General features: G+C 39.9%; 4 protein-coding genes across 5 annotated transcripts in view; 1 reads left to right on the top strand and 3 right to left on the bottom strand.

Annotated features, from left to right (window-relative positions):
* Window positions 1-262: 262 nt before the first annotated feature.
* LOC106748309 lies at window positions 263-2,619 on the bottom strand. Its single transcript, XM_014626698.1, has 5 exons — window positions 2,535-2,619; window positions 1,460-1,547; window positions 817-866; window positions 482-602; window positions 263-412 (listed from the first exon to the last, which is right to left on the bottom strand). Exons 1-5 carry the CDS (start codon window positions 2,571-2,573, stop codon window positions 321-323), a joined length of 390 nt encoding a protein of 129 aa, XP_014482184.1. The 5' UTR covers window positions 2,574-2,619; the 3' UTR covers window positions 263-320.
* Window positions 2,620-5,589: 2,970 nt separating this feature from the next.
* LOC106748311 lies at window positions 5,590-7,912 on the bottom strand. Its single transcript, XM_014626700.1, has 6 exons — window positions 7,834-7,912; window positions 7,160-7,241; window positions 6,683-6,771; window positions 6,222-6,336; window positions 5,853-5,923; window positions 5,590-5,757 (listed from the first exon to the last, which is right to left on the bottom strand). The coding sequence occupies exons 1-6, from the start codon at window positions 7,903-7,905 to the stop codon at window positions 5,740-5,742; spliced, it is 447 nt and encodes a 148-aa protein (XP_014482186.1). The 5' UTR covers window positions 7,906-7,912; the 3' UTR covers window positions 5,590-5,739.
* Window positions 7,913-9,060: 1,148 nt separating this feature from the next.
* Window positions 9,061-12,771, bottom strand: LOC106748310 (general odorant-binding protein 72). The gene is made up of 5 exons (XM_014626699.1): window positions 12,694-12,771; window positions 11,913-11,991; window positions 9,832-9,920; window positions 9,626-9,737; window positions 9,061-9,351 (listed from the first exon to the last, which is right to left on the bottom strand). The coding sequence occupies exons 1-5, from the start codon at window positions 12,769-12,771 to the stop codon at window positions 9,266-9,268; spliced, it is 444 nt and encodes a 147-aa protein (XP_014482185.1). The 3' UTR covers window positions 9,061-9,265.
* A 5,746-nt stretch (window positions 12,772-18,517) lies between these two features.
* LOC106748325 (protein sprint) overlaps window positions 18,518-24,042 on the top strand; it is a 165,551-nt gene continuing 160,026 nt past the window's right edge. The window contains exons 1-2 of one of the 2 annotated variants that reach the window (XM_014626729.1): window positions 18,518-18,667; window positions 23,314-23,549. In XM_014626729.1, coding sequence (XP_014482215.1) covers window positions 23,460-23,549 — 90 coding nt within the window. In that variant the 5' untranslated portion in view covers window positions 18,518-18,667; window positions 23,314-23,459. The remainder of the gene's footprint in view (window positions 18,668-23,313; window positions 23,550-24,042) is intronic. The other variant, XM_014626730.1, reaches the window with a different exon arrangement.

The raw sequence follows: 24,042 nt of genomic DNA, 5'->3' as shown, positions 1-24,042 counted from the left end.
CAGAGCCATCTTTTAAAAACGGACCGAACTAATTTGTACTCCCAATACAATAATACAAATATTTTTTAATACAATTCGAAAGGAATCTATGGTTGTCTGACATTTGTTGGGATAATTATTTGCCGCTTTCGATTGAAATTCATTTATCATCATCGAAAGTTTTCTGATGCGAACCTTACTTTATTAAATCGTTAACAAAATACATACAGTTTAATAGAGAAGAAAACGATGTACATCTAAAATTATATAAAGCATAGAAAAATTAGACAGAAAACGTTTTATATATACTTTACTTAAAGAAAAATCTTTGGATTGCGCTTTTAATTTATTTTGTCGACCATATATAAGATTGCCTTGCTGCAAGTGAGAACTTGTTTTGTTTGCTCGGCGCCGATGACTCCACTGTCAACCGCTACAATAAAAAGAGAATTGAATAGTTATGAAAAGTTATGTCTTTCAAGGCGTTAATAAAATAAATTACCTTCTTTGTAGCATTTGTTAAATAGCGCATGCGCCACTTCTACTCTGCCTGAATCGGACATCAAATCCGCAAGTCTCTTTAAAGCTACTTTCGGGTCGTATTCGCCATTCGGCTTAAGCATCTGTAATAGATGACGATATGAATTAATATTATGCCATGAAGTGTAACAATTAACAGAATTAGTGATTCTTGTATGGTGCTTGGTAGTGTATCCACGGTTAAAAGAAAAAAATCTAGTCACTTTATCTATCAGAAATATTATCTGTATAAATACGAATACGGGGTTTTATTCTAAAATAAATTCTGCCGTATTGTGTAAGTACAAATATACATACCTTACCATCCTTGATCATTACGCAATGTAAATTATCGATACTCGGATTACCTATAACGTATAAATTAAAAATTAATATATTATTAAAATTAATATATTAATAAATCGAAAATGTAATAATGCAATTATGAGATTTATAAATTTGTTTATTTGTTACAAATAAAGCGAATCTATCACTAAATCTATCACTGTGATATTGTTGCTTATTCTATGAAGTATGCAAAACTCTCGTAATCAGCTTTTCAAGAGATAGCTATAATCGTCAACGATTTATCAGGTTAATCAAAATGCTCGGTTCGTCTTTTCAGTCAACTTTGACTTTATAGAATTTAGTAGAGTTAATTAATCATCAACTACGTAATAGTCGTGACATTATTTCTTTTACCTATTTATATACTTTATATCGTAAAGTGACCGATTTACTGTCGAGGAGGCATAAAATGAATTGAACTTTTCAAATGTCCCGATAGCGCAATAAAGATATCTTCGAAATATTATGCCAGATATCTTTGATACAATACGAAAGAGCCGGCAAATCTTAATACAGTTCCCCATCGATTGTTAAATAATGAAGTGAAATTGTTATAAGCAATCATTTTATTTTTATTATGACATCATTTGATATTCTGAATTTTAATACTCACTCGATAATTCATCCATATCTTTAGAGCATCGACTGAGGTCATTTCTGAATTTTACCACTGCGGCCACTTCAAAACCGTAAGCCACCGCCTGATATCATAGAATTAATCACAAATACGTAAGAAATTGTTTTATATTCAATTAGTAATCAAATTCAATTACAAAATAGACTGATTTGCAACTCGTCCGAATTTCGTATTCGCAAGCAGTAGCGCACCTTACGTTGAACATTTATCTTTTATCTCCTTAACGGAGGAAATCACGTAAAAATAGTTAGCAAAAAGAGTCGCGAATAAGAGTGCTATTTAACCCTTTCGCTTCGAGCGCCGCTTATAAGCGGCGCGCACAGTATGTCCTGTGGGTACGAGTGCCGCTTATAAGCGGCGCGCATAATATGTCTTGTGCGTACGAGCGCCGCTTATAAGCGGCGGCCGCGCGATGTGTCGTCTGCAGTAAGAATGACAAAAGATCCGACTCACGATACGAGTGTAAAGAGTGTGATGTTGGTTTATGCGTAGATCCGTGCTTCAGAATTTATCATACTAACTTATACTACTAATCACTTTATATTAATATATTAACTTGTTTGCGGACAATAATTAATTAAAATTTAAATCTTACTAGTAACTTTTAAGTTGTAAATATTTTCATACCAAAAATGTAAATAATAATCATTATATAGTAACAAAGATTGTTTTATTTAGCAAAATTGTTACTTAAGACCTAGGAAAACGTATATAAAGCAACAACGCATATTGTGCGTATTCGCGGCGCGCGCGCCCGTACAGAGACAGTACTTCGGCGGACTGGACATCCGAAGCGAAAGGGTTAAAGATGAATTTGAATTTTATAGTCTCAGATAATTTTATGTATGTACTTGATGTGTTCCATTGCTATGTAAATCAATAATATAGAGATATTTCATGTGTGCAAGTGAGATAATAAGGCTTTAAATAACATTTTTGAGATAAAGTTAAGCTGTTAAGAAGGCAGCTCATTGATTCCATATCTAAATTGTGCTACCCCGAGTGAATTCTCACGGGTTCTCAAGGGTTTTGGGTATTTCTTCCTACTTACCACGACAGCCAGTACACCCACAATAATCAAAATCTTCATCCTATATTTTAAGTATAATGCAAGAAAGCTAAAAGCAGCGAGAGGCTTTTCGTCGTATACTGTGCAGTATCTCAGTTAACGCCGCATATTTATAGGTGACTTGGAATGACGTACATCCATTATATAATACACTTGATAACTTATCATTTTACGCACAATTTAATTTATATTGCAGCGTGGCATCAGAATTGCAAAATAAGGATAAAAATATGAAAAGACAGAATTCGCCTTTGATCACGCTTGAATCATGTTTGACAATGCTTGACGTTTATGTTTCACGTAAATGGAATATAATGTATGTAATTGATTATATATAATAATATGCAAATTAGTGCCACGTGGGATACCTATATATAAACTACAATTAAATCGAATGGCTAAATGACAGAGCACGCATGTAATTTTATAACTTGACAATTTAATTCGACAATATTGTTATTTTTCGCGACTTTTCTTACATATAGCACATTACTAACTTTGTAACAAATACACTAGGTTATTATTGAGTCTATTCTGGAATTTTCTGATATTTTAATTGCATTATTGTTACGTATTATCATGTGCTTACTTAGGTACCATATGTCACATAACGTCACTATGAATACGCGATAATGATCCAAATATTGTCGTTAAAAATGTCTCAGTGAGCACAGGTGTGCATAAATTATTGAAACATAAATGATCTCTTGAAATGAACTCTTGATGATCTCATAGAGCTGGTCTTAATTTATTATTAGAAAGTTTTACTCTTTGTTACGATTTGAACTACATTGATTTTGATTTGACTTCGCGTAGGACGTTTATCACTCACTTTGTCGAATTTTACAAAATTTTGTAATACAATAATATTTGTAATATTTACATAGAATTTGCATAGTTAGATAACACGAATTTTCAAATGTTCGACATCCAAAAATATCATGTATTTAGATAGTTACATATCACGTTAATTTTACGGCTGTAGGTTAATTATTGGAGGAAAAAGGAAAAATTTGGGGGGATTTTTATACCTTTAACTTGGGGAACAAGTGATAATGTGAACACTTGGGTGGCCAGCGCCTCCGGAGCGACGATGAAGTCAAAGAAGAGGTGAAACGCTTCCTCAACGGGTTGGCGGCGGAGTTCTACGACATTGGGATACAAAAATTGGAGCACCGTCTACAAAAATGCGTAGAAAAAGATGGCGATTATGTAGAAAAATAGAGCAAAGTTTCATCTTTCCAACGATGTAAATTTCTATGAGAATAAACAATGTTGTCTATTTGTAAAATTGATGGGAACCTTATTTCTGGATTAACCCTCGTATATATGAGTACGAGCGTGGCGCAGCAGACAGCGCACTGATCTACTGTGCTATTATAATTAGCGGTCCCGGGTTCGACCCGGTAAAAACCAAAAATTTTCGCTCGTGTCTCTCCTCGAAAAGAAGTGGCAATCTATCGAGAATATCTTTGCCATGTGAACGCCTCTCTAGAAATTTGTCGTTCAGAACAGGCGTTAAACTGTGAAGGGCCCATATGCCTGTGTATAATCAGCGTGCGCACCACAGGCATATGAGAGAGGTCACCACGCTTCTGCAAAAGAGGCACAGGACTTAGGAAGAAAGAAATATATATATTAGGTTGGTAAGAAAGTTATGTCGTTTTTCTGTTGCTCCAATTGAAATATTTATTATTTCGTTGTTCTTTGTGCAATTTGGNTATATATATATATATATATATAAGAAATTGAAATAGGCGCTCGGTATATATATATATATACCGAGCGCCTTTAATATTTCCCGCATTTCTCGACGAAAATGCGCAGGAGCAGTATTGTTCTGAAAAATCAGCTTATAGGTTTGCAAATTGCGTAGATTCAGAGAAGAAAGAGGTACGTATCCCGCAAAGAGTTCTGCGCACTGCGCATGGGCAATGAAAACTACCTCTTCCATTGTTTTTTTTGTCTTCCTGTAACACTGTTTTCAATATTCGCAACAATTGCCATCGCGAATTCGTATTAAAAAGATAAACCATGTATGTGAGCATCATTGTGGTTTTTGCTTGATTGTTTTCTCATATGGCTCTTACACGATCCTCGTCAGTGCAGCTACACATATTGCGCTATTTCGAGTCCCACGCGTAACTTCGTGTGTACACATCATAACGCATCGTAATGCTTTATATACATCATCTTACACCGAGGAAACCGGTAATTATTCATCAATTGTACATTTGTGCAATAGTCTCTTCTGGACAACTGCAACGCGTCTTTCTTGGAACGCTGCGTTTTGCGTGTCAAAACACATCTTTCTTCGTCTATTATTAACCTCATTTAATTTATCAAATCGATTGATTTATTCCTTGATGTCTGGACAATATTTTCAATAACTATGAAAAGGAAAAAAATATTAACGGACCTGCGATAAATGTTGCAAAACAAGCGTTATATAAAATGTCGAGGTAGTTGGAATGGAGGGAACTATTAACTCCTTTTTCGTCATCTTCTTTTAACACGGCTAAATTAAATTAACACTGCTAAATTGAATTAACTACCGAAGCAGATAAAGTAATTAGTTTATAGTTCCCTTAAAATTACTTTAAAATTACTTTATAATTTCTTTTAAATTACTTTAAAATTACTTTATAATTTCTTATAAAAGCATATGTAACTACAATAATTTAATTTAATAAATCACTCATTTAAATTAGAATTTTTAATTTAATAATTTTTTAGTTCATTTAATAATTTACAATTTCTCTTAAAAATTATTCATTTTTATGTCGGTAAATTTTATATTTTACATCGATAAGTTTAAAATTTTTAATTTTATATTTATTTTCAATTAATGTCACATACAACTAAAACGGTAAATTTTCTGTTGCATCACATATTTTTTTTATACCTGTTTATCTGATCCACAGAATTGTTAATAATATTATTATCGTAATCGTAACATCGTTAGTAGCTCCGATGTTAAAGAAGAGGAATGAATACCAGATTTTCGTGATAGATATATATTTCGTGTACTTTTTGACGTAATTTGTCGGATCCAAAGTACAATTCTGAATATAGGCGGGCGCTTCAAGTTGCTTCGTTCGACCAGAGAAGCTAATTATTTCTGCGTTGACGAAAAACGAGAAAACATTCCAGTCGTCCATAGAAGGATCCACGAAGAGTGATGGTTTTATGGGAAGAACATGAGCTGTAAAAACAACGGATTTTAAACCCGCGCCTTTTTCGAAAGAAAACAATTGTAAGATTGCGAGATAATCGAGTTGATATATGCGCGTATCTTACCGTTGGGTCGTATTCGTAGAGGCACTTGGTTATTTCGTACGCCAGTTGACATCCTTCCATTGTTTGCATAGCTGTAAGAAAGAAAGGAATACAACTTTTCCGTCGCTATGTATTGCTACAATAATTTATTAAATAATTATTTAGAGGATATGCAATGTTTTGAAAAAAATCCATTGTCCTGGAAGAGAAATTATTTACTTGAAAAAGAACATACCAAAATTCGAAAAATGTCATCGTTATAAGCAGTTATTTGTTCACTTATTTAAATATATTATTCATTAACGTCGCAGTATATTAAACTTCATTCACACTGTCGATCTTGCATAATGTTTAATCATCAATCAAATCGCTGAAATCAACTTTACTCACCGACTGGCCCGCAATGTATCACTGCCTGCATAACTGGATCCACCAACTTCTCGTCCAACATAAGTTCCACGATCTTTACGAACATTTCCTCCTGGATCTGGTCGTCCTTTGACATCTGCGACAAATAAATCACGAAGTGACATGGAAGTGCTTGCTAATCGCATTTGTTGGAATAAATGGCCACATTATTTGTGAAAAAATTATTCGCCCGAAATTTCGGCACGATCGGGTGTTTTCGTGACACGAAGTTACGACATTGTTTGCGACGAGATAAATAATCGCGGTAAATCATACGATAAAAGTCATTCGACTGAGACACGAATCAGTGTTTTTCTCGTTACTGTTTTAGATTATACGTTTCATATAATTTGAGATGCTCGACTTGTACGACAGAAAGTGCGAATCTCGCGAAATCGTTGTGATTGTTATCAGCTATAAAAGTCTTAAGGATCTTTACTCACGGATTTCGTCATCACCAGCAAGCACTTATAATAGCATTGCAGCTTCCGGTCGGGCACAAATTTACCTTTGTTCGCATCCTCGATCATTTCTGAGTCACAGTGCAATATTAGAGCCTTATCGCTTTATTCTCGCTTAGACGAAATCTACTAAAGCTGAATTATTCTTGTTTGATTCGGCTTGACATTTTTGCCAATAAAAGTTAACTCCGAATTCCACGAGAGAGAAAGAGAGAGAGAGAGAGAGAGAGAGAGAGAGAGAGAGAGAGAAGGTTATAAGTAAATCTTTTTTCAGTGTTGGTTGTCCAATTTTGTAATATATTTTGGTGTCATCGTAAACATTGAACGTTTGTTATGTTTAAATTTTGATTGGTCGCTAATATAATGACATAAAATTCTAATATAAAATTTTTCTTTCGCGACATTATAAGCAAAAATTCGAGCAAGCGAGTTCACCCGCAGGCCAGATTTACTACGTACTCGGATCGGTGCCCACCCTCTCGATGCAGATTTTCTTCACCGGCTCCAGAGTCTCTCTAACCTCCTCCAAGGTAAATCTTTTCTGGAAAGAAAATCGCAAAATCGAGCTAAACTCCGAGCAAGTAAGTAAGTAAGTATATCATTGATCGCTAATACTTCTCCGAAGTTAATAAAGTTAATAAAGTTAATGTCAGCAATAAGCGAAGCGAAGCTTGAAGCTAAGGACAACAAAAATATGGCTAAAAGTTAAATAAAATTTTGCTAGCTTATATAGCGAATTAATTTCAAATTTAAATTTGGCAAATTTATTTTATCAAATCTACAGTAAGAGAAAATAAATGAGTACAAAATATTCAATCAATGGTATTACTATATCATATAAGTATTAATTTATTAACTTGTAATTAATGTAAATGTATTATATTATTAATGTTATGAGTATTAATATCATATATTATATTTCTTTAGAAAGTGGTTTTCAAAAAATATATATTTTCTCATTTAAGAAAAAATGTTTCCTCAGGTGTAAAAACATGTATATCGGTATAAATAAATATATTATGAATAGCCACCGAAAATTGTTCATTTTTTAGATTTTTTCACTCATGGTAGGCAACAACTTGATTGCAAATCAATCGGATACGAGCGCGCGCTCTTCTTATCGGGAAACTTACGCTCTCGGCATCTCGAAAGAGACTTATCGCCACCACGAGCGAGACGAAGAGAACGACGTTCTTCATCCTCATGCACCGTTCACGGTTCTATTAATCCTTTCCCAATCCTTTCTTCTCTTCTTGTGTCACGTTACGGCCCCTGTTCTCGCAACTGGGCCTTCTTTTGGAATATCGTGTCGCGCGCAAACACGTCCGGCCGCTTTTATAGAGAATAAAGTGAACAGTTTTCCAGAGGGAGAACCGACAATTTCGATCTCACTTTCCGTCAAAGGTGGCACGCCTCGATACACCTAAATTACCATTCAGCCGACATAATTAGCAATATTTAGCGACACCGAGGGCCCACATTGTTACAGCCGGATATCAGGCGACGGGATCGCAAATATATTACGCAAGTCATATTACGGAATTATTAATTAAGCATTCGGCGTTGCTAGATAATATGGGGAAATCTTGAAAGAATGGAAGCCAAAAAGTAAGGAAGTTGCACTAAGCATTGTGAGTTCTCAGGGAGCAGAGAATTAAATCATTTGGTGCTGTAAATTTATTTAAAATTTGAATCAGAGAGTATCACGTGCGTTGTTTCGGTAAAGACGTAACAGATACCTGTACGGCGCATTCATCGTTGATATAACTTTCCAAATTCGAATAAAAAAAAAAATATACAGAAATTTTCAAATAAACACATTTAAACATATTTAAATATTTAGGTTTTTAATATCTAATATATATAAAAATGTATATATGCACCATCTAAATTCATAACTTTTGGCGTCTTACAATTAATTTTTCAGTTTTATTTTTATAGAAATCCGGAAACTTTTAAAAATTCTGCCAACCATATGCGCAATTATAGAACTAATAGCTTCATCAGCTTTAGAATTTTAATCAGAAAGTATCGCGCGTACGGCGCGTCCCTTGTTGAAACGCTCATTGACAATAATTTATCTTGCGTAGCGGTTTCATCATTTCGTCTTTAATAATTAATCATCGGTCACTTATACTCGGAAAAAATTTCCTATCGCGGACACGCAGTCCAAGGAACGTTAGGATTCATTCGTTTTAACTCTTTATATTTATTGAAGCATTCGGGGGGAGGGAGGAGGGAGGGGGAGGAAGGAGGGGAAAATTTTTGGAAACTGCATGTGCAATTTGTACAGGTTTTCTTGTTCACGTTCAGAGATTTACAATTCCAAACGTGGAGACGTGTGGTGTGTATGAGTGCATTGCGCGTTTGCTTCTCATTCTTAAGTGATCGCCGTGTAATCTCGTGTCGGTCTCGACGCGATCTCGCGAAATTCCACGTGATCGTGTACTTCTACGTTTAACTTTGGCTGCTAAAAAATAATTGATCGTAATTTCTCGTCCGTGCCGCGTTTTCTGCGTGCGCGATCGCAGTGTGATCGAACATTGCGTCTCCGTGCGACTATGCTCAAGGGAAGAAGAAGTGCTCCGAGTCGGTCCTGTACATGCACTTGACGAAGTTGAAAGTAGTCTCGCAATCGTCACCGGTAGGAGCTGCGAAAACGAAACAATTTCAATATTCCGTGTGTTAAAGTACAGGCAAAGAAGAGAGCCACAATATTCACGTCAAAATCCTAGAGCCGCAATAATCACTTAAAATCTATTCAGCAAATTTTTCTATCCTACTGACAATATTTTCCGCTCTAATTACTAATAATTTGTTAATTTGGTTATGCCTGCTAAATCCGAACGCTGTTTCAGCGAATATGCGGTAGCAACGACGATTTTGCTACAACAGCAAAATTATTCTTTTTCCATGTAGACTTACGTTCGGACGCGCAGACTCCAATGGATTCTTTCAAGAAACCCGCAAGATCGGCCGGCATCATCATGTCCACCTGCTTAGTCATCATCCCGTCGTCCACACGTCCATTCTTAAACTTGATTGGAAGACAGAAAAAAAAATGTATACGATTAATCGTGTCTAATTATTTTCGTCACGTTGGTATTTAAATCACATCGTTTCTCGCTTACGCTTCGCATCGTTTTCATTACGCAGAGCGTATAACATTTCAATTTTGGATCGTCCGGGTACTCGCCTTTCTGAATTCCGAGAACGACATCTGCAGAACGAAAAGTAGCAAGATTTAACGTTTGCTATTGCAATAAATTTTGTGCGTTCAACTTGACAAACAATTTTTATTGGAAAATTTCGACATTATAAGAAGGAAAGTGTTCTGTATTTTCGTGAGACTATAATTATACTGTAGTAAAATAATTACAATCAGGAAAACTATTTTTATAATATTGGGAGTACAAATTAGTTCAGTGCGTTTTCAAAAGATGCCTCTGGCTGTTATGAATGTTTCATAGTGACAGCTGATTTCGGTGGTTTCAGAGAGGTTAGACATCTGTCAATAATATTCAGTTTATATCGCTTAGAGTTTCATACAAAACCCCTGTTTTTTACTGTGTTGAATATGTCAAATTTTGTGTTAACTAAGCAGCATTTGCGGGAGGTTTTTAGTTTTCTGCTTTAATTGGAAGAAAAGTGCAGCTGAAGCGCATCGAATGCTTGTAGAAGTTTATGGTGACGATGCTCCAACTGATAAATTATGTAGGGAATGGTTTCGACGTTTCAAGAATGGTGATTTCAGCGTTGAAGACAAGCCTCGCTTTGGACAGCCAAAAAAATTCGAAGACAAAGAATTGGAGGCATTACTCGATGAAGATCCTGGCGATTCCATTACGGGCCATCGGTATAGGCTACAATTGATTCGTTTGAGCCGTGCGTTACGAGAAAAACGGTCGGAATGCGAGCAAAGACGTGACAAAGTTATTCTTCTGCATGATAACGCTCGGCCTCATGTCGCAAAAGTCGTAAAAAATTATTTGGAAACGTTCAAGTGGGATATTTTACCGCAACCACCGTATTCGCCGGACATTGCTCCTTCTGATTACTGGTTGTTCCGACGGATGCAGCACGATTTGGCAGGTCACCGGTTCACTTCTTTCGCAGAAATCGAAAATTGCCTCCTAACTTGGATGGTCTCAAAGGACGAGACATTTTTCGAGATGGAATTCGAAAATTGCCCGAGAGGTGGGAAAAAGTAGTAGCCAGCGATGGACAATACTTTGATTAATCTGTTCATTTATTTTGTTCTGAAGTAAATGCATTTTTGACCACAGAAAAACGGACCGAACTAATTTGTACTCCCAATAAATTCTGCTATACAAAGTGTCTATGATTGATGAGACATTTAGCTACATACATTTTGTGTAATATTAGTAATAACAAAAATTTTTATACATATATATCGATATTCTACTTCTTTGCTGAAAAAATAAAGAGAAATATGTATCAGCTTTGTAGGTATTCGACCAAAGTAAAGAAGATCCATTAGATATTAAGCTCAATAATGTAAACTAATAGCAGAACAACTTCGCCAAATAAATCTTCGCTTTAGCTAAAAGCCTTCACATGCGCCTATCTTTTTTATTATAGCCAAAAATTATGGCTGACATTAACAGTAATTTAAGTGGGATTAATATGTTGTACCGTGTCTTTAATAAAATTAAAAATCACTTAGATCTTTCTTTCTTTTCTTTCTTTCTCAAACTACAATCCGTGGAAATCGATATGTCGGTTAACGCGTTAACAAATTTTCTTCTTTCGATACAAAATCACAGAAATCAGTGGATATGCTATTTAGTATTATTTAATAATTTAGTAATTTTATTTTAATATTATTTAATATTTTGCCATTGAATTTTTCTCACCGTACCGAAGGAATTAAAAGCGACGCGAGTTCAGCTGAAAAAAATCCGTGATGTCGGTGAAACGCAGATATCGCGTAATACAGATTTCAGTAGCTGATCGGCGGTTAAAAATAGCGTAATGCTAAAAAGTAGTGGTCCGCGTGGGCGTTGCGCAACGTCCGGAAAACGCGAGCGGAAATTAAAGCGAAGATCGCTATAATTTCTCGACTAAGTCGCATACGCGGTTGTATATTCGCGCGACTTTACTTCAACACGTCGCCGACTACTCCTCGCTTTCCTTTCATTTTCCTTCGCCGATTTTGCAAAATAAATTGCGGGACACAGCCGACACTCACCTATATCCGCGCTTACTTTCCCTGCACACGTGTTTCGTATCGTCGCTGCGGTCTTTTGAATCTGTTCCATCGACATCACCTAAGTTGCAATCAAATCAATCATTTTAATATGATTTTGCGTACACACACACATAATCGTATATAAAAATCTGTTTACAAACTTGATCGATTCTTCTACGTTTTCGATATTTTGATCATTTGATTTGATTGATGCAACTTTCATCACTTTTTTCCGCGTAACAGTAGGGAGACCGAGTTAAATCGATCTAAGGATCATGTTGGCTTTTCGTTCAAGTATTTATTATGAAAGCAACAGTGGAAAAGGAATTGCAAAATATTCTTTTTAGAACACAAGAGAACTGCCTATATTCTAAAAGAAACGCGTTGCGGCGTTACTTAATTATTAATTATTGCTACATTACTTTTATACATTTTCCCCACTATTTTTCTCGCAACAAGCACAGAGTGAGGCGATAACTACCATCACATTGAATATCGACGAAAGATGAAACTAGGAGAATAATTAATCTAGAAAAACATATATACTACAATTAATACTTCAAATTTCAAATGTAACTTCGTTCTTTTAATAGAATCATATAGTTTCTTTAATATCGATTAATTCAACACGATACTTGGCACGATACACGATTCAACGCCTACTTGACTGGTCTTCCTTAACAAGTTACTTTCGAAAGAGCAACTCCGCTGCCCTGCTAGTATCTTCGATAGGTGCAACCGCGAGTTTCACCGTGACGATCAAAACTGGATCACGACTTACGGCGTTCGCCTGGTCCACCGCGACGAGCGCAATTACGAGAGCGCATATCAGCGCACGGCCGCACGTTTCACCGGGCATGTTTCTCTCGTTCACGCACGCACCAAGACACGGGGGTTGCAGAGTGGTGCCTCGATTCCGCCAGCGCCGAATCCCGAAAACGAGCCGCGTAAACTAGCCTGTCGTCGTCTGTTAGAGACTGCCGGCCGCCGATGGGCCGCCCACGGCTGATATACGGGGCGGCGATCTCGTTGAGAGGCTAATTTCATGAAATTTGCACAAATTCGTACTCTCGCGAGGATGCGATGAGACGGAGGGGTGGGCGAAGGGAAGCGGCAAGAACTTCCGCTATTTACATGTGCGACCCAAAGAAGGAACCGGTACTTTTGTCGCAAACCGGCAATCGGCAATTCACGATTCGCCTAATGACACAAGGCCCATATCGAAAGCATGCATTTAGCATTGATTATAACCGTCCCATTCGCGAAGCGAATCATTGTAAGCGCGACCTTCGCGAGCGCGCATCAGACGAAAGAACGGTCGGATCCAGTTTAACGCTGCAAATCTGGGCGATCGTGCGATGGAAAAAAAAATAGTTTTAGAGCGTCAAGAAATTTTATATTGTCGTGCAGGGAGCAAACGGACGGTTGGACCTCTACAAAACCGGCGGTCAGTCTTAATCATTCGAAGGGATATTTTGTCCCCTGAATGAATTATGCTTTGGCGCAACGACATATGTTACGTTGACACAATTGCTGTTGGCAAGTCGCAATTGTGTGTGTTGAATCGATTGATAACTCGTTCTAACAGATATAAAAATTTATTCGATCGTACTAAACGCCGTGCTCGATGGAATTTCGTTCGTTTGTTTGTTCAAGCAAGATTCCGTTGGTTCCAACACACGCATCGATTTATTTACATATTTCTTTACATAAAAAATATATTCCTCTCATCGATCCACATGTAAGGATATTTAAGTAAAATCAAAGAAAGAAGTGTATCTTTCTCTTTCTTATATACCTCATGTTTCACTTTAAATAATATCAAAACGTATTACGTAACAACGAGTTCCTTATTTCAGCGGGTGACGAATAACGGGCGATTAAAAGTAACTTTTAAAAGAATTTACCGAAAAACAAGTAACTTCCCTAACTTTGACTTCATTGACGAATTTGCAATTTCACCGAACTCGCCGAACTCTCAAACGCCATCCGTCGTATTCGCGGCTCGACTCGTGTTGTTCAAGTCGGGGGCGCGCCGAGAAGCGGACCCTTCGACGACTGCGGCAGCATCCTCGCGCTAATGTTGAATCCTTGTATTTCGCGGGGAGAATTGGACCGTCCGTGCTGCGGACCGACAGCCACCCTTCGCACCATGGCCATTAGTCCGGGAGCTTCTTCCCTTTACGGCANTTTTTTCCCCTGCACCCCCCCCCCCCCGGCCGCCTCGTTTTCGCCCCGCTGTGTCGTACTCGACTCTTTCACTTCGCCGCGATTAATTTCCACGAGCTCGTTACACACTCGGACATAATTCGCCCAGAGTGCCTTCCCCGTTTCGCCGGTTCGCGTCTCCCGGAGATCGGCGGAAGAGATATTAAAAACCACTGCACGCGGTACGCGAATGGATTGTGATATTTTAATAAGCGGAAAGTCAATACCCGAAGTATAAAAGCGGAAGCGTACCTTTCCGAGTTAATGAAACGTATAAACACGTTTTTCCGAGCTCTCGGTAAAGATGATTAATTAATGCCGTGTGTCGATGTAAACTGGATAATTCTGTACTCGGATATCCAGATACCTAAACTCCTAGGTACCGTCAAGGTATACGGAATTAAACAATTTGTTTGAATAAAATTACGTATTTTCTTTGTATAAATGTTTATGCCAATATGCGAATGAAAGTATGAAGAGGAAGTAACGTTTTGTCACACTCTGCGATTGAATCAGTGAAAACGTCACTAATTGAATCATTAAGACAGCATTCTACTGATAATCAGTAAATATTCACTATTTCTTCATGGAAACTCTTCCGTTTAACTCTTTTGAAAAAAACTTTTTCGTGCCTGGATTTCAACGCCGCATTCTATATTACTGGATACTCGGGTGTACCTGAAACAAATAACTAGGTAATTTGAAAAATATCCGAGTATCCTGAACTTTTGACGTCTTTGTTATTAATATTTTAGTGTTCAAATTAAGAAAAGAGAAAGAGAGACGGAAATTACATATTCCGAGGCTTTGAGGCTCAAGCGTGAAAAATGACAATATCGTCGTGAAAGCTTGAAATTTCTGGTGAAAAGATCGCATTTTAATGACTAGAACGTCGGTCTCTCTCTCTCTCTCTCTCTCTCTCTCATCGGTAAAGATCACATCGTGGCGAGACGCACGAAAAATACGGCTGGTAATAAGATACGGTTAGCGTGGATATTACCAACCGCGGTAAAAAGGCATAATTCTGCTGAATGAAATGCCAGGCAGACGTCTCATGAGAACAACGTGACCCTTCGGCGACGACGCGGCCCAATTACACGCCCTTAATTAGCAGCGTAATAACAGCGACCCGCTCGTCCTGTACGTGTATACGTACATATGTGTGTGTACATCCCTCATCGTGAAACAGCGATTCGTGTTTAAAGTGCTGCCAATAATATCTCGCCGAGCTCGCAAGTTCAACTATTTAACAACAACATGCGACACGTGTCGGGTAACCCTCCTTCTCGACATCTTCTCACCGCGATAATGTCGTGTGCGCGATTTATTAAACCGATCTCCCCGCCAAATAACGCGAAAGCGAAGTGACGCTCGGCGAGGAAAAAGAAACGCGCAGGGAAGAAAAAAGTTCGATCGGATTCATCTGACGACGAATACAAATCGACCGCGATCGAAGGAAACGGAATATCCGATTCTCACGAACCAAATTCGTTTCTTATGAAACGGATGTTTCATAAACTGGAATTTCCTGCGGCCATAACACGTCCGGTAGTCTTTTAACTATTAGGCAAAATTCAGCCAAACCGATTCTCCGCAAGGAGAAATTTACGAGCGCGCCTTTACATCCGAAGGAAGAAAGTTGCGCGGCGCACGTGATGCACCAACGCGACCGCTCGCGTTCCTTCTCTTCGAGACACGGCCGTCCGAGGTTCATTAATTAATCGTGCGACCTCAATTGCGAACTTAGTCCGCCGTCATTAAAACAACGTGTGTGTTCGGTTGCACTACATGGAGAGAAAGGGACAGGCGAGAGAACGAGAGAGAGAGAGAGAGAAAGAAGGGAGGAGGAGGGAAGGGGAGGACGAAGGGTGCGTCGGCATATTCGCGAAACGTATCACTGGTGAGCGCGCGAATTAATTATCAGCGCTTCGTCGCAACGGATCAAAGCGGGACGGCGATCGGGTGAAAGTTCCGCGAAGACATGCCGAATTAATCCTCGCGCGCACACCCGGCCCGCGTCGGCGCCGGCCTTTTGTGATGCTAATTGGCTTTCAATTAAACTCCACCCGCCGTCGTCCGATGGCGTGTTGTTAGGATCGCGGCGATTTCGGGGGATTTTCGGGCATCCCGGAAAGCGACCTTGGATCTCTCTCTTTCTCCCACCCGTTCTCTCGGAAATGCTGCTCTTTTGCTACACGATCATCCAATTTCTGCGATTGGCGAATGGGGAAAAAATCGCGAAATATTGACGTTGGAGATGAGAAAAAGTGACGGTGACGCGGTGCAATTATTCATCAACGCTCGAACGAGTGCGTCGCGTCGTTGCAGGATTCAATGATCACTGGATGACGCAATAACGGTCTTTTCCTCTCTCTCTCTCTATCTCTATCTCTGTCTCTCTTTTTCTCTTTTCCTCGCGAGTTCTCCGAACGGAAATAACTAATCAGCGATTTCGTCGACGCGAATCGTCTTCCGTGATCGATACATTTTTCCTTCGCGATTTTGCGGCCGCTCACACGCACACACGCGCGCGCGTATGAACGCAACATGCACGAGTGTACTCGCGCGCTCTTCCGGGATCTCGAAATGTTGCTCAGAGCAGCGATTAACAAATTCGGAGTAACTAGGCTGTTCCGCCGGGAAATAACATGCGTCACCATAAAACAGTGTTCGCCCGATCTCCGACGCCTGATTACACCGGTTATACAACGAGATGTATTGTGCAAAAGCGGCGTACCTCGCAATAAACAGCCATCACGGAAAACATCTCCTCGTCGACCTCATTATCGACGCTCTATTCGACCGTTCCATTACGTCGCTTCTCATCAACGATGAAAATTATTGTTGTTGATCGCAAATATTCCGATTCATTTCCGTCGAGACCGAATACTTTTATTGACTATTTAGAAAAAATATCAAATAAGAAAACTATAAAATATCATTAACATATAACATAACAAGAATGCTGATCTGGTGAGATTCACAGGTGAATTCAACGTAGCGATCGACACGTTAACGTTGATCAGATGAAAATGTTAGTGGATAATTTAAGAAAAGAAACAATTTATTTAAGAAAATAAATAATTTAAAGCTCTGTCTCTTGGAGACAGAGAGTGAGATAAGTTAATAAGGAGTTCACAGAGGCCTCTCTGTGCACGGATTTTATTAATTAAAAATTAATTGGCGCAGCGTCGCGGTAAAGGACGGGGTCACTAGAAGTCTCGTTCTGATTGCATAACACAAAATGAGTGACCACGCCCATTAAGTTGTTTTGATTTATTCTTTGATCTATAGCGAAAAAAATCGTCTACGCAAGATAAAGTGGTTCAAGGAAAATCGATCACGGACATTAAAGTAATAGTGACGTCGTCGCCTCGGGCGGTCCGCTCGATCGTCGTGTCCGCCGAGTGTTTATCTCGATACTGATTCCGTCACGGACGAATGCATACATTATCGACATAGATAATGATATCCTGCGAATGGAAACCTTGTATGGAACATGACGATACCTACTCCGCAATTAGAAACCACCGCGCTTATATAAGAAAATAACAACATTATTCCGCAGACTAATTCCGTCGGCGCTGAAACAGAATCTCGCGCTAATCGCCGGCCATTTGCATATTTTACCGTTCTCCGCATGTCATTAAATACTTAATAACTCGGTGTTCGATGATTAGACGCCGGCGTGTCGGGAGGAAAATCCTTCGTGACCGAGATTTTCTTTTTTTTTATTTCGTTGCGAATATTTCTTTTTCTTTCATTTATATACACCGTACACGTCTTACCGGAAATTAAGTTATATTAATATAATTAATACGTAAATATTAATACATAAATATGCAAATATACAAAATGTAATTAAATCGAACGAATGCAAAGTTAATTATTACAAATTTACAATTTGCAATTAAAATTATTATACTTATATGGCACACTTGGCGGTCGAGCGTTAAAAACTTTAAAAATATTACACGGTCAATCTTTTTCTAATAGTACACGTATGTATATAGTTCATATTTCGATCCGTAAGTTGTTAAAATTTCAAAAATATCCTAAAGAAAATAGGTTTACGGATCAACTACCTCAAGCAGCAACAGCAACGGCGGTTCAGCGATGCGTCGGCAGTGACGACCGCTGGTGATGGTGGTGGTAGTTTGGTTGATGGTGGCGGGGGAGACGGTTGATGGTGATGATGACGTTAATGCTGGGACCAGTGTTGGTGCCCGAGGCCCTCCGCATTCTCGTCGTCGTTGTCGTCTTGGTCGTTATGTTCTCGTTTAAAATATCGCTAATTTTCCAATATTCAAATCTGGCGATCCGCGCGGTCGCCGCGTGAGAGGCTCGTCTCGCCGGTGAGATCGATTATTATCGTGAGTTAACGCCTTCCCGGTGTACCGTAAGCGATTTACCTTGCCGTTCGTCGATTGACAATATCGATAATCGGCTATACGGAACGCGAGTGTACCTGTGTGTTTCTGGAATATACGTGTGCGTTTGTGTTGGCGTGTGACGTCGTGGCGCGAGAAGAAGTGACCTACGGCACGGTATGTGTCTTGTTGTTTCTTTTCCTCTTTCTTTGCTCGCTCGCTTTTTGCAATCAAAAACCTGTTAGCGATAAATCCGTTTTTTTCCGACTTTCTAAATGTCAAATATTAAATTATATCCCGACTGTCTCAAGCGGATATATCTATTATATTATTACAGTCGCAACATTCAACACTTCAATTTTGGATAAAATTATTAATCACAAAGTTCATTAAATATTTTTAGAAATTTATAAATTAGTATTAATTCAGGAAATCCATTGTTATAAGACTTTTCTAACGCAACGATACGTATACGTTACATATGTAATATAAAACCGATTTAATTTGACGCTATTGAGAATTAAGATACAATCGGGTGAGATCATTTCCGATCAAGAGCAGAAAACGTTCCGGCCTTACTTGGCATTGCTGGATCTTTCCTTCTTTCTTTCTCTTTCTCTCTGTATGTGACTGAGGGTTAGAATTTCGATCAAACTTAGAATTTTCATAATTTATTCTCTCGAAGACGTGAGTAAACACGTCACGTGCGCCGGTGATTACCTTGTATACGTTCATTGTTATGTTACTAATTATTATGCAACTAGCATAGCTTAGCAGATACTTCCTTCGTAATTAAACCGCGTAGCCTTCGTGTATCATTAATCAAGTGCCTATTTAGAACGATAAAAGTCGCTCTAGTCATTGATATCGGTCCCACTTATTTACATCAGAATGACTCACTACGATACATTTCGAAGGGATCTTAAGTTTCTGTGCCACGACTTAATATAAATTCAATGTTTTTAATACACAAAACGTTGAAAAAGTGAGAGTTTTCCTCTTCTATTATCATGACATATACGTGATATATTCGTATACTAATATTATACATATATAATATTATAATATCAGAATATATTAACACATTATCATATTATATTATATATGATTATAGAATGTCCCGGAGAAATCATGACCTTAATTTTACCAAGAGGTTTTCTGAACATTCAGATAATAATTGTTCGTTAACGAAAGAAACGTTAAGGGAAATGATTATTCATGGCATTCAGCTTTCAACATAACGTATCATTATATATAACATTATACATATATATAGCTAAGCCTGAAACTAAAATTCTACTAATGCCGACTCCGCACTGAAATTGATTGTAAAAAATCATTTTGTTATCCATTTGGTAGCTCGAAGTTTCGACCGCAAAAAGTTTTTCTAACTGCTCGCATCTCGGAAATTGTCGATGTTTTGACGTTTCTGTTTGAGAAAAAATCCGACTCTAAATTGCTCGGAGAATTTCTCGGTAAAGTTAAAAAATCGTTAATTTTGAACACTCTGTACATTTATATGTCTCGGCGTATGTAACATATACGAAGATGGCGGTTTCAATTTTATCGAGAGAGAAATCACAAGCAATGGTGACGATCGAAGCGATCGGATAATAGAATCGATCTGTGTCTCTAATCGATCTTCCCATCCCTTCCTCTGCCGCGATTTCGCCGCACCTCCCTCACTTCCTCGTTCTCTCCAATCCCCCTTGAATGAAACGACGTTTCACTACTCCGGACGACGTTCGCACGATGAATTTCGCACGAACGGCGCTGATTCATACAACACGCGCGCTTTCGGACGTTCCCCCGCGAAATCCGCGGAGGCGTTTACACCCGCTGCTCCGTCGCCTCACCTGTGTCCTGAACCGCGGGTGAACGAGTAAGGGATCTTTCCTCCTCGTTCGTATTCAGAGAACAGGAAGTACGGTCGGCGCTTCGGCGGAATGCACCTTCCGTGCCGCGAATCCGCGAACTCACAAATATCCGCACCCGAATTCGCATACCGTCCTCGTGCATTCGAGCGGTAATTTTCGTTCGGCGATTAACGTAACACACGAGAATACGAAAGGAGGAAAGGGGGGGGGGGAAGTTCGAGATAGAAAACGAAAGAAGGAGGGAAAGAGGAGGTTTTCGTATTTTATTATCCTTGCATATTATTATTCTCATTGTCAGAAAAAGCGCCGTTTCTTCTCTCCCGGTCCTCTCCCCCTCCTCTCTTCTCCCCCCCCCTCTCACTCGCTCGTCTCCTTTACTGTTCGCGCGGTTCTCACATTCAACGACACTCGGATGTACGCGTGAGAGAAAAATAGGCGGTCTCGAGGAAACGAAGAACAATACCGTAATCGCTTACCTCGTTCGAGCTTGAACCTGCCGGTATAATCGCACAGTAAGAGATTATTATTACGTACCGGAGCCTCCCGCACACCTGCCTCACGGTGTCTGGTTTCATTAACGGTTACCGACATTCTGTTAGTTTTTTTCTTTTTTTTTTTTTTTTACAAATTGACAGCGAGCGACGTGAGGCCGAAGCTTGAGAAGTCGGCGGAGATTCGTTCGCGCGTTAATTCCCGCTCGGTCGATTTTTCGCAGGAAGCGCGCGATGATACGGGAAAATATAAAGCAGCATGGTGGAGTCCGAGAAAGAAGCACGAGTTGTCTGAAAACGACGCTCTTACGGACACTCCGCGGGCTCTGTGCAACGCGAGTGCAACCATCTTGCCGTGTAACTGCGGCCACCTGTTGCCGCGCGGTGCAGTCAATTGCGACGCGAAATGCCTTCGCTGGGTTGATAAGTGCGCTGTCGCACCTTCACCGTGGAATTCTTTCATTACTTTCCGCACCAAAATAGCAGACGTCAAGAAAGAAACTATGATATAACTAGATAATTAAATATATATAAGAGTAAGAAATGCAAGAATAACAATTCGTCACTCGTTCTTCCGATAAAGCGATTCGTTTCTCTTTCTCGGCTCTTTCGACTTAATTATCTCGTTATTCGTGTCATACAAAATTGTTTTCGTAATTAAGCACACTTAAAAAACTGCTCACGTAGCCGATAAAGAGGCAATAAAACCAAATAAAAGACGCGCATGTCTCGAGTTATCTGCGTTTATCTTCGGTGATTGAAACTTCAGTTAAGCATTGAAATCACTGGAATTCAGCGTGATAGACGACGTGTCAATTAAAGTGTTTTGCCATCGTTGTTAACTTGTTTTCCGTCACCTTCCGAATAATTGCCTGATTCCGCGCTTGTAAGACGATTGTCTTTGGAGCCGATGAAGTCATCGTACTCTCTGAAGCCCCCTAATGTTGCACCGTGTCCCCGATCGAATCGTGGCAACGCGCCGCGAATGCCTCGTCTTGAAACATTTTAGTGGCGGACGAGTGAACAGGGAGTGAATGCTAATGCGAGACCTCGAATGCCTCCGTCGTTGTGTGATTTTCCAACCAAGCTCGTTGCCGTGGAGCTCGGCGAACGTTTATGCCGCCGTCGGGCTCATTTCTACGTCGATTAGTCTCGATTGAAATTGCCTCCTCGCTTGCGAAATCGTTCGGGCGAGTTTCCATGATGACGTAGGAGGACAACCCGGAGGATCGTCTTTCTCGCCGATCGTTCGCTAGGCGCGTGTAACGCGCGTCTCCATCGTCGCGTTCTCACGAGTCGTCGTTCGAAAACTCGTCGTAGGAAACGGAACTAGACTGCGCGGCCTTTGTTGCGTAATAACACGTTGAACTGGATGTAATTGCGCGCGGTTATCCCCCTCGCGAAGGGTCCTTCGCCTCCTTCTACCTCGTTTCCGGCGGTTTAAGCAGTCGAATTTTCCCGCGAATATGACAGCGGGGCTCTAAACTTACATCAAACTGGATTTTTCAGTAAGTTCGTGATTGCGGATTGAAGATTAGAATTTGATGAATCGGATATTTCCGAATTAAGGTCGCTTTGTCCCGTTTGGTGACGTTCCAGTCTGCAGTCTTCAATCTGCGTTATCTACACGAAAACAATAAACTCGGTTAATGTAATTGAATTTTCCGTTGGCGCAACTAAGAACAATTGATTACGAATAGTAAACTCCTACGCGGGAATCTTCGTATTTTCCTCGTTTCCGAAGTTTCATCTGACTTTCAGACAACGGAGAATCAGTCACATAAACCGAATATTTCTTTCCCACGTGTGTATCTCCTTCATATACACTTCGCAGACGAAGCTGTTCACTGTTTGAAATTAGGATTTTTTTCCGCAGACGGATACTTTTTAACGTAACGTCGGTCGCATGGAAGAGCGCGCGTCGCAAGATCTCCCGATGTAAATATCGCAGATATTATTTGGCATACTAATGGGACAATTATGCGGGACAGGAGGATTCACGCTTTCCCATGGTATTTATCGGCCCTTCTTCCGCCATGATTTTCATAACACGAGGGAACCGCCGTAAATACCTCGCGCGTCATGACTTATTCACGAATGATTCCCGTTTGTTTCGTTTTCCCATCGCGCCGTTGCCACCGACGGCCGCCATAATGCCAAGAGAAAGAGAGAGAGAAAGACAGCATAGACCGAACTCGCCTTTAGGTTTATTATCTTCAGGAAGGTCGCGGCCTTGACGACTCCCACGGCATAATTTCGCGACTTCCTCGCAGATTAACGAGTCCGCCGTCGATCCGCTCGTATTTCAACTTTCTCGCGAAACTGTACCAGGCGCGATGGAACCGCGTCGAAAAACGCCGAGAGAATTCGTTGAAAAGATAAATATAATTGCGCATAATTATATATAACATAACCGCGCGTGCTTAATCGCCGTCATTTTTCTTTCCCGTTGCAGATACGACGCGAGGGTGACTCACGGAAAGCGTGCGCTCCACTTCTGCCTTCCTCTTCGATGGAGTGCGCGGTAATTTGTTAATTAAGTTTCGCCGTAAAGTGTCACGTGATGTGATAAGTGCCGCGGCTTGTGTATGCGAGAGGAAGATGACGTCGTTGGTGCAAAGGGACTCCGCCGTCGGCGGGACGCAGAAGAAGAGGGAATCCACGAGCAGTAACGCGTCCAGCTATTTATTGGTGAGTTGAATAAATTGATGAAGTTCATTCTAATAATAAGGGCGCGAGATCGACGCCATGATTCTTGTGCCCGAAATGAAAATACAATGTCAATTCGATCGCCAAGTTTTCACGTTATCCTCGTGACGAATTCAAACAAACATCTCGAAATACTGACGGAAAATCGAAAGAACCAAAATTCATAGCAAGATGAATAGCACACTTTTGAGAATAAGATCGAGTCTGAATAGACTGAATAAAGAAGAGGGGGGAAAGATTGCCGAAACACTCAGTATTTCAGGACACTCTCTAGAGTCGCGTGTCGCGACGCACATATCCGCGGACGGGAGGCTCTCCAGGCCGCGAATAAAGCCTGTCCTTTACCGTGCGAGAAGAGGGAATTGCGTGACGCACGAGAGAAACCGACGCCATTTGTCACGGGGGGAAATTTTCGACGCGCGAAAAATTCTCGTTCCGACCATCCACGTCCCCCCCCCCCCCCCCCCCCCCCCCC

This window comes from Dinoponera quadriceps, unplaced genomic scaffold (genome assembly GCF_001313825.1).
Source record: "Dinoponera quadriceps isolate SergipeBrazil2010 unplaced genomic scaffold, ASM131382v1 scaffold2723, whole genome shotgun sequence".
NCBI lineage: Eukaryota > Metazoa > Arthropoda > Insecta > Hymenoptera > Formicidae > Dinoponera > Dinoponera quadriceps.
Note: the sequence above shows the minus strand (reverse complement) of the source record. Positions and strands in the feature narration are given on the sequence as shown.

Bases quoted from the DNA above. Each gene is read 5' to 3' on its own strand.
- LOC106748310 (XM_014626699.1), bottom strand. From the start codon at position 12,771: ATGCCCGGTGAAACGTGCGGCCGTGCGCTGATATGCGCTCTCGTAATT. The intron at 11,992-12,693 runs GTAAGTCGTGAT...ATTGCAACTTAG, and splicing joins CGGTGGACCAGGCGAACGCC to GTGATGTCGATGGAACAGAT. The intron at 9,921-11,912 runs GTGAGTGTCGGC...TTCGTTCTGCAG, and splicing joins GAAAGTAAGCGCGGATATAG to ATGTCGTTCTCGGAATTCAG.
- LOC106748311 (XM_014626700.1), bottom strand. From the start codon at position 7,905: ATGAGGATGAAGAACGTCGTTCTCTTCGTCTCGCTCGTGGTGGCGATA. The intron at 7,242-7,833 runs GTAAGTTTCCCG...TTTTCTTTCCAG, and splicing joins TCTTTCGAGATGCCGAGAGC to AAAAGATTTACCTTGGAGGA. The intron at 6,772-7,159 runs GTACGTAGTAAA...ACTGTGACTCAG, and splicing joins GAGGGTGGGCACCGATCCGA to AAATGATCGAGGATGCGAAC.
- LOC106748309 (XM_014626698.1), bottom strand. From the start codon at position 2,573: ATGAAGATTTTGATTATTGTGGGTGTACTGGCTGTCGTG. The intron at 1,548-2,534 runs GTAAGTAGGAAG...CTATGATATCAG, and splicing joins TGGGTGTACTGGCTGTCGTG to GCGGTGGCTTACGGTTTTGA. The intron at 603-816 runs GTATGTATATTT...CATCTATTACAG, and splicing joins TAATGATCAAGGATGGTAAG to ATGCTTAAGCCGAATGGCGA.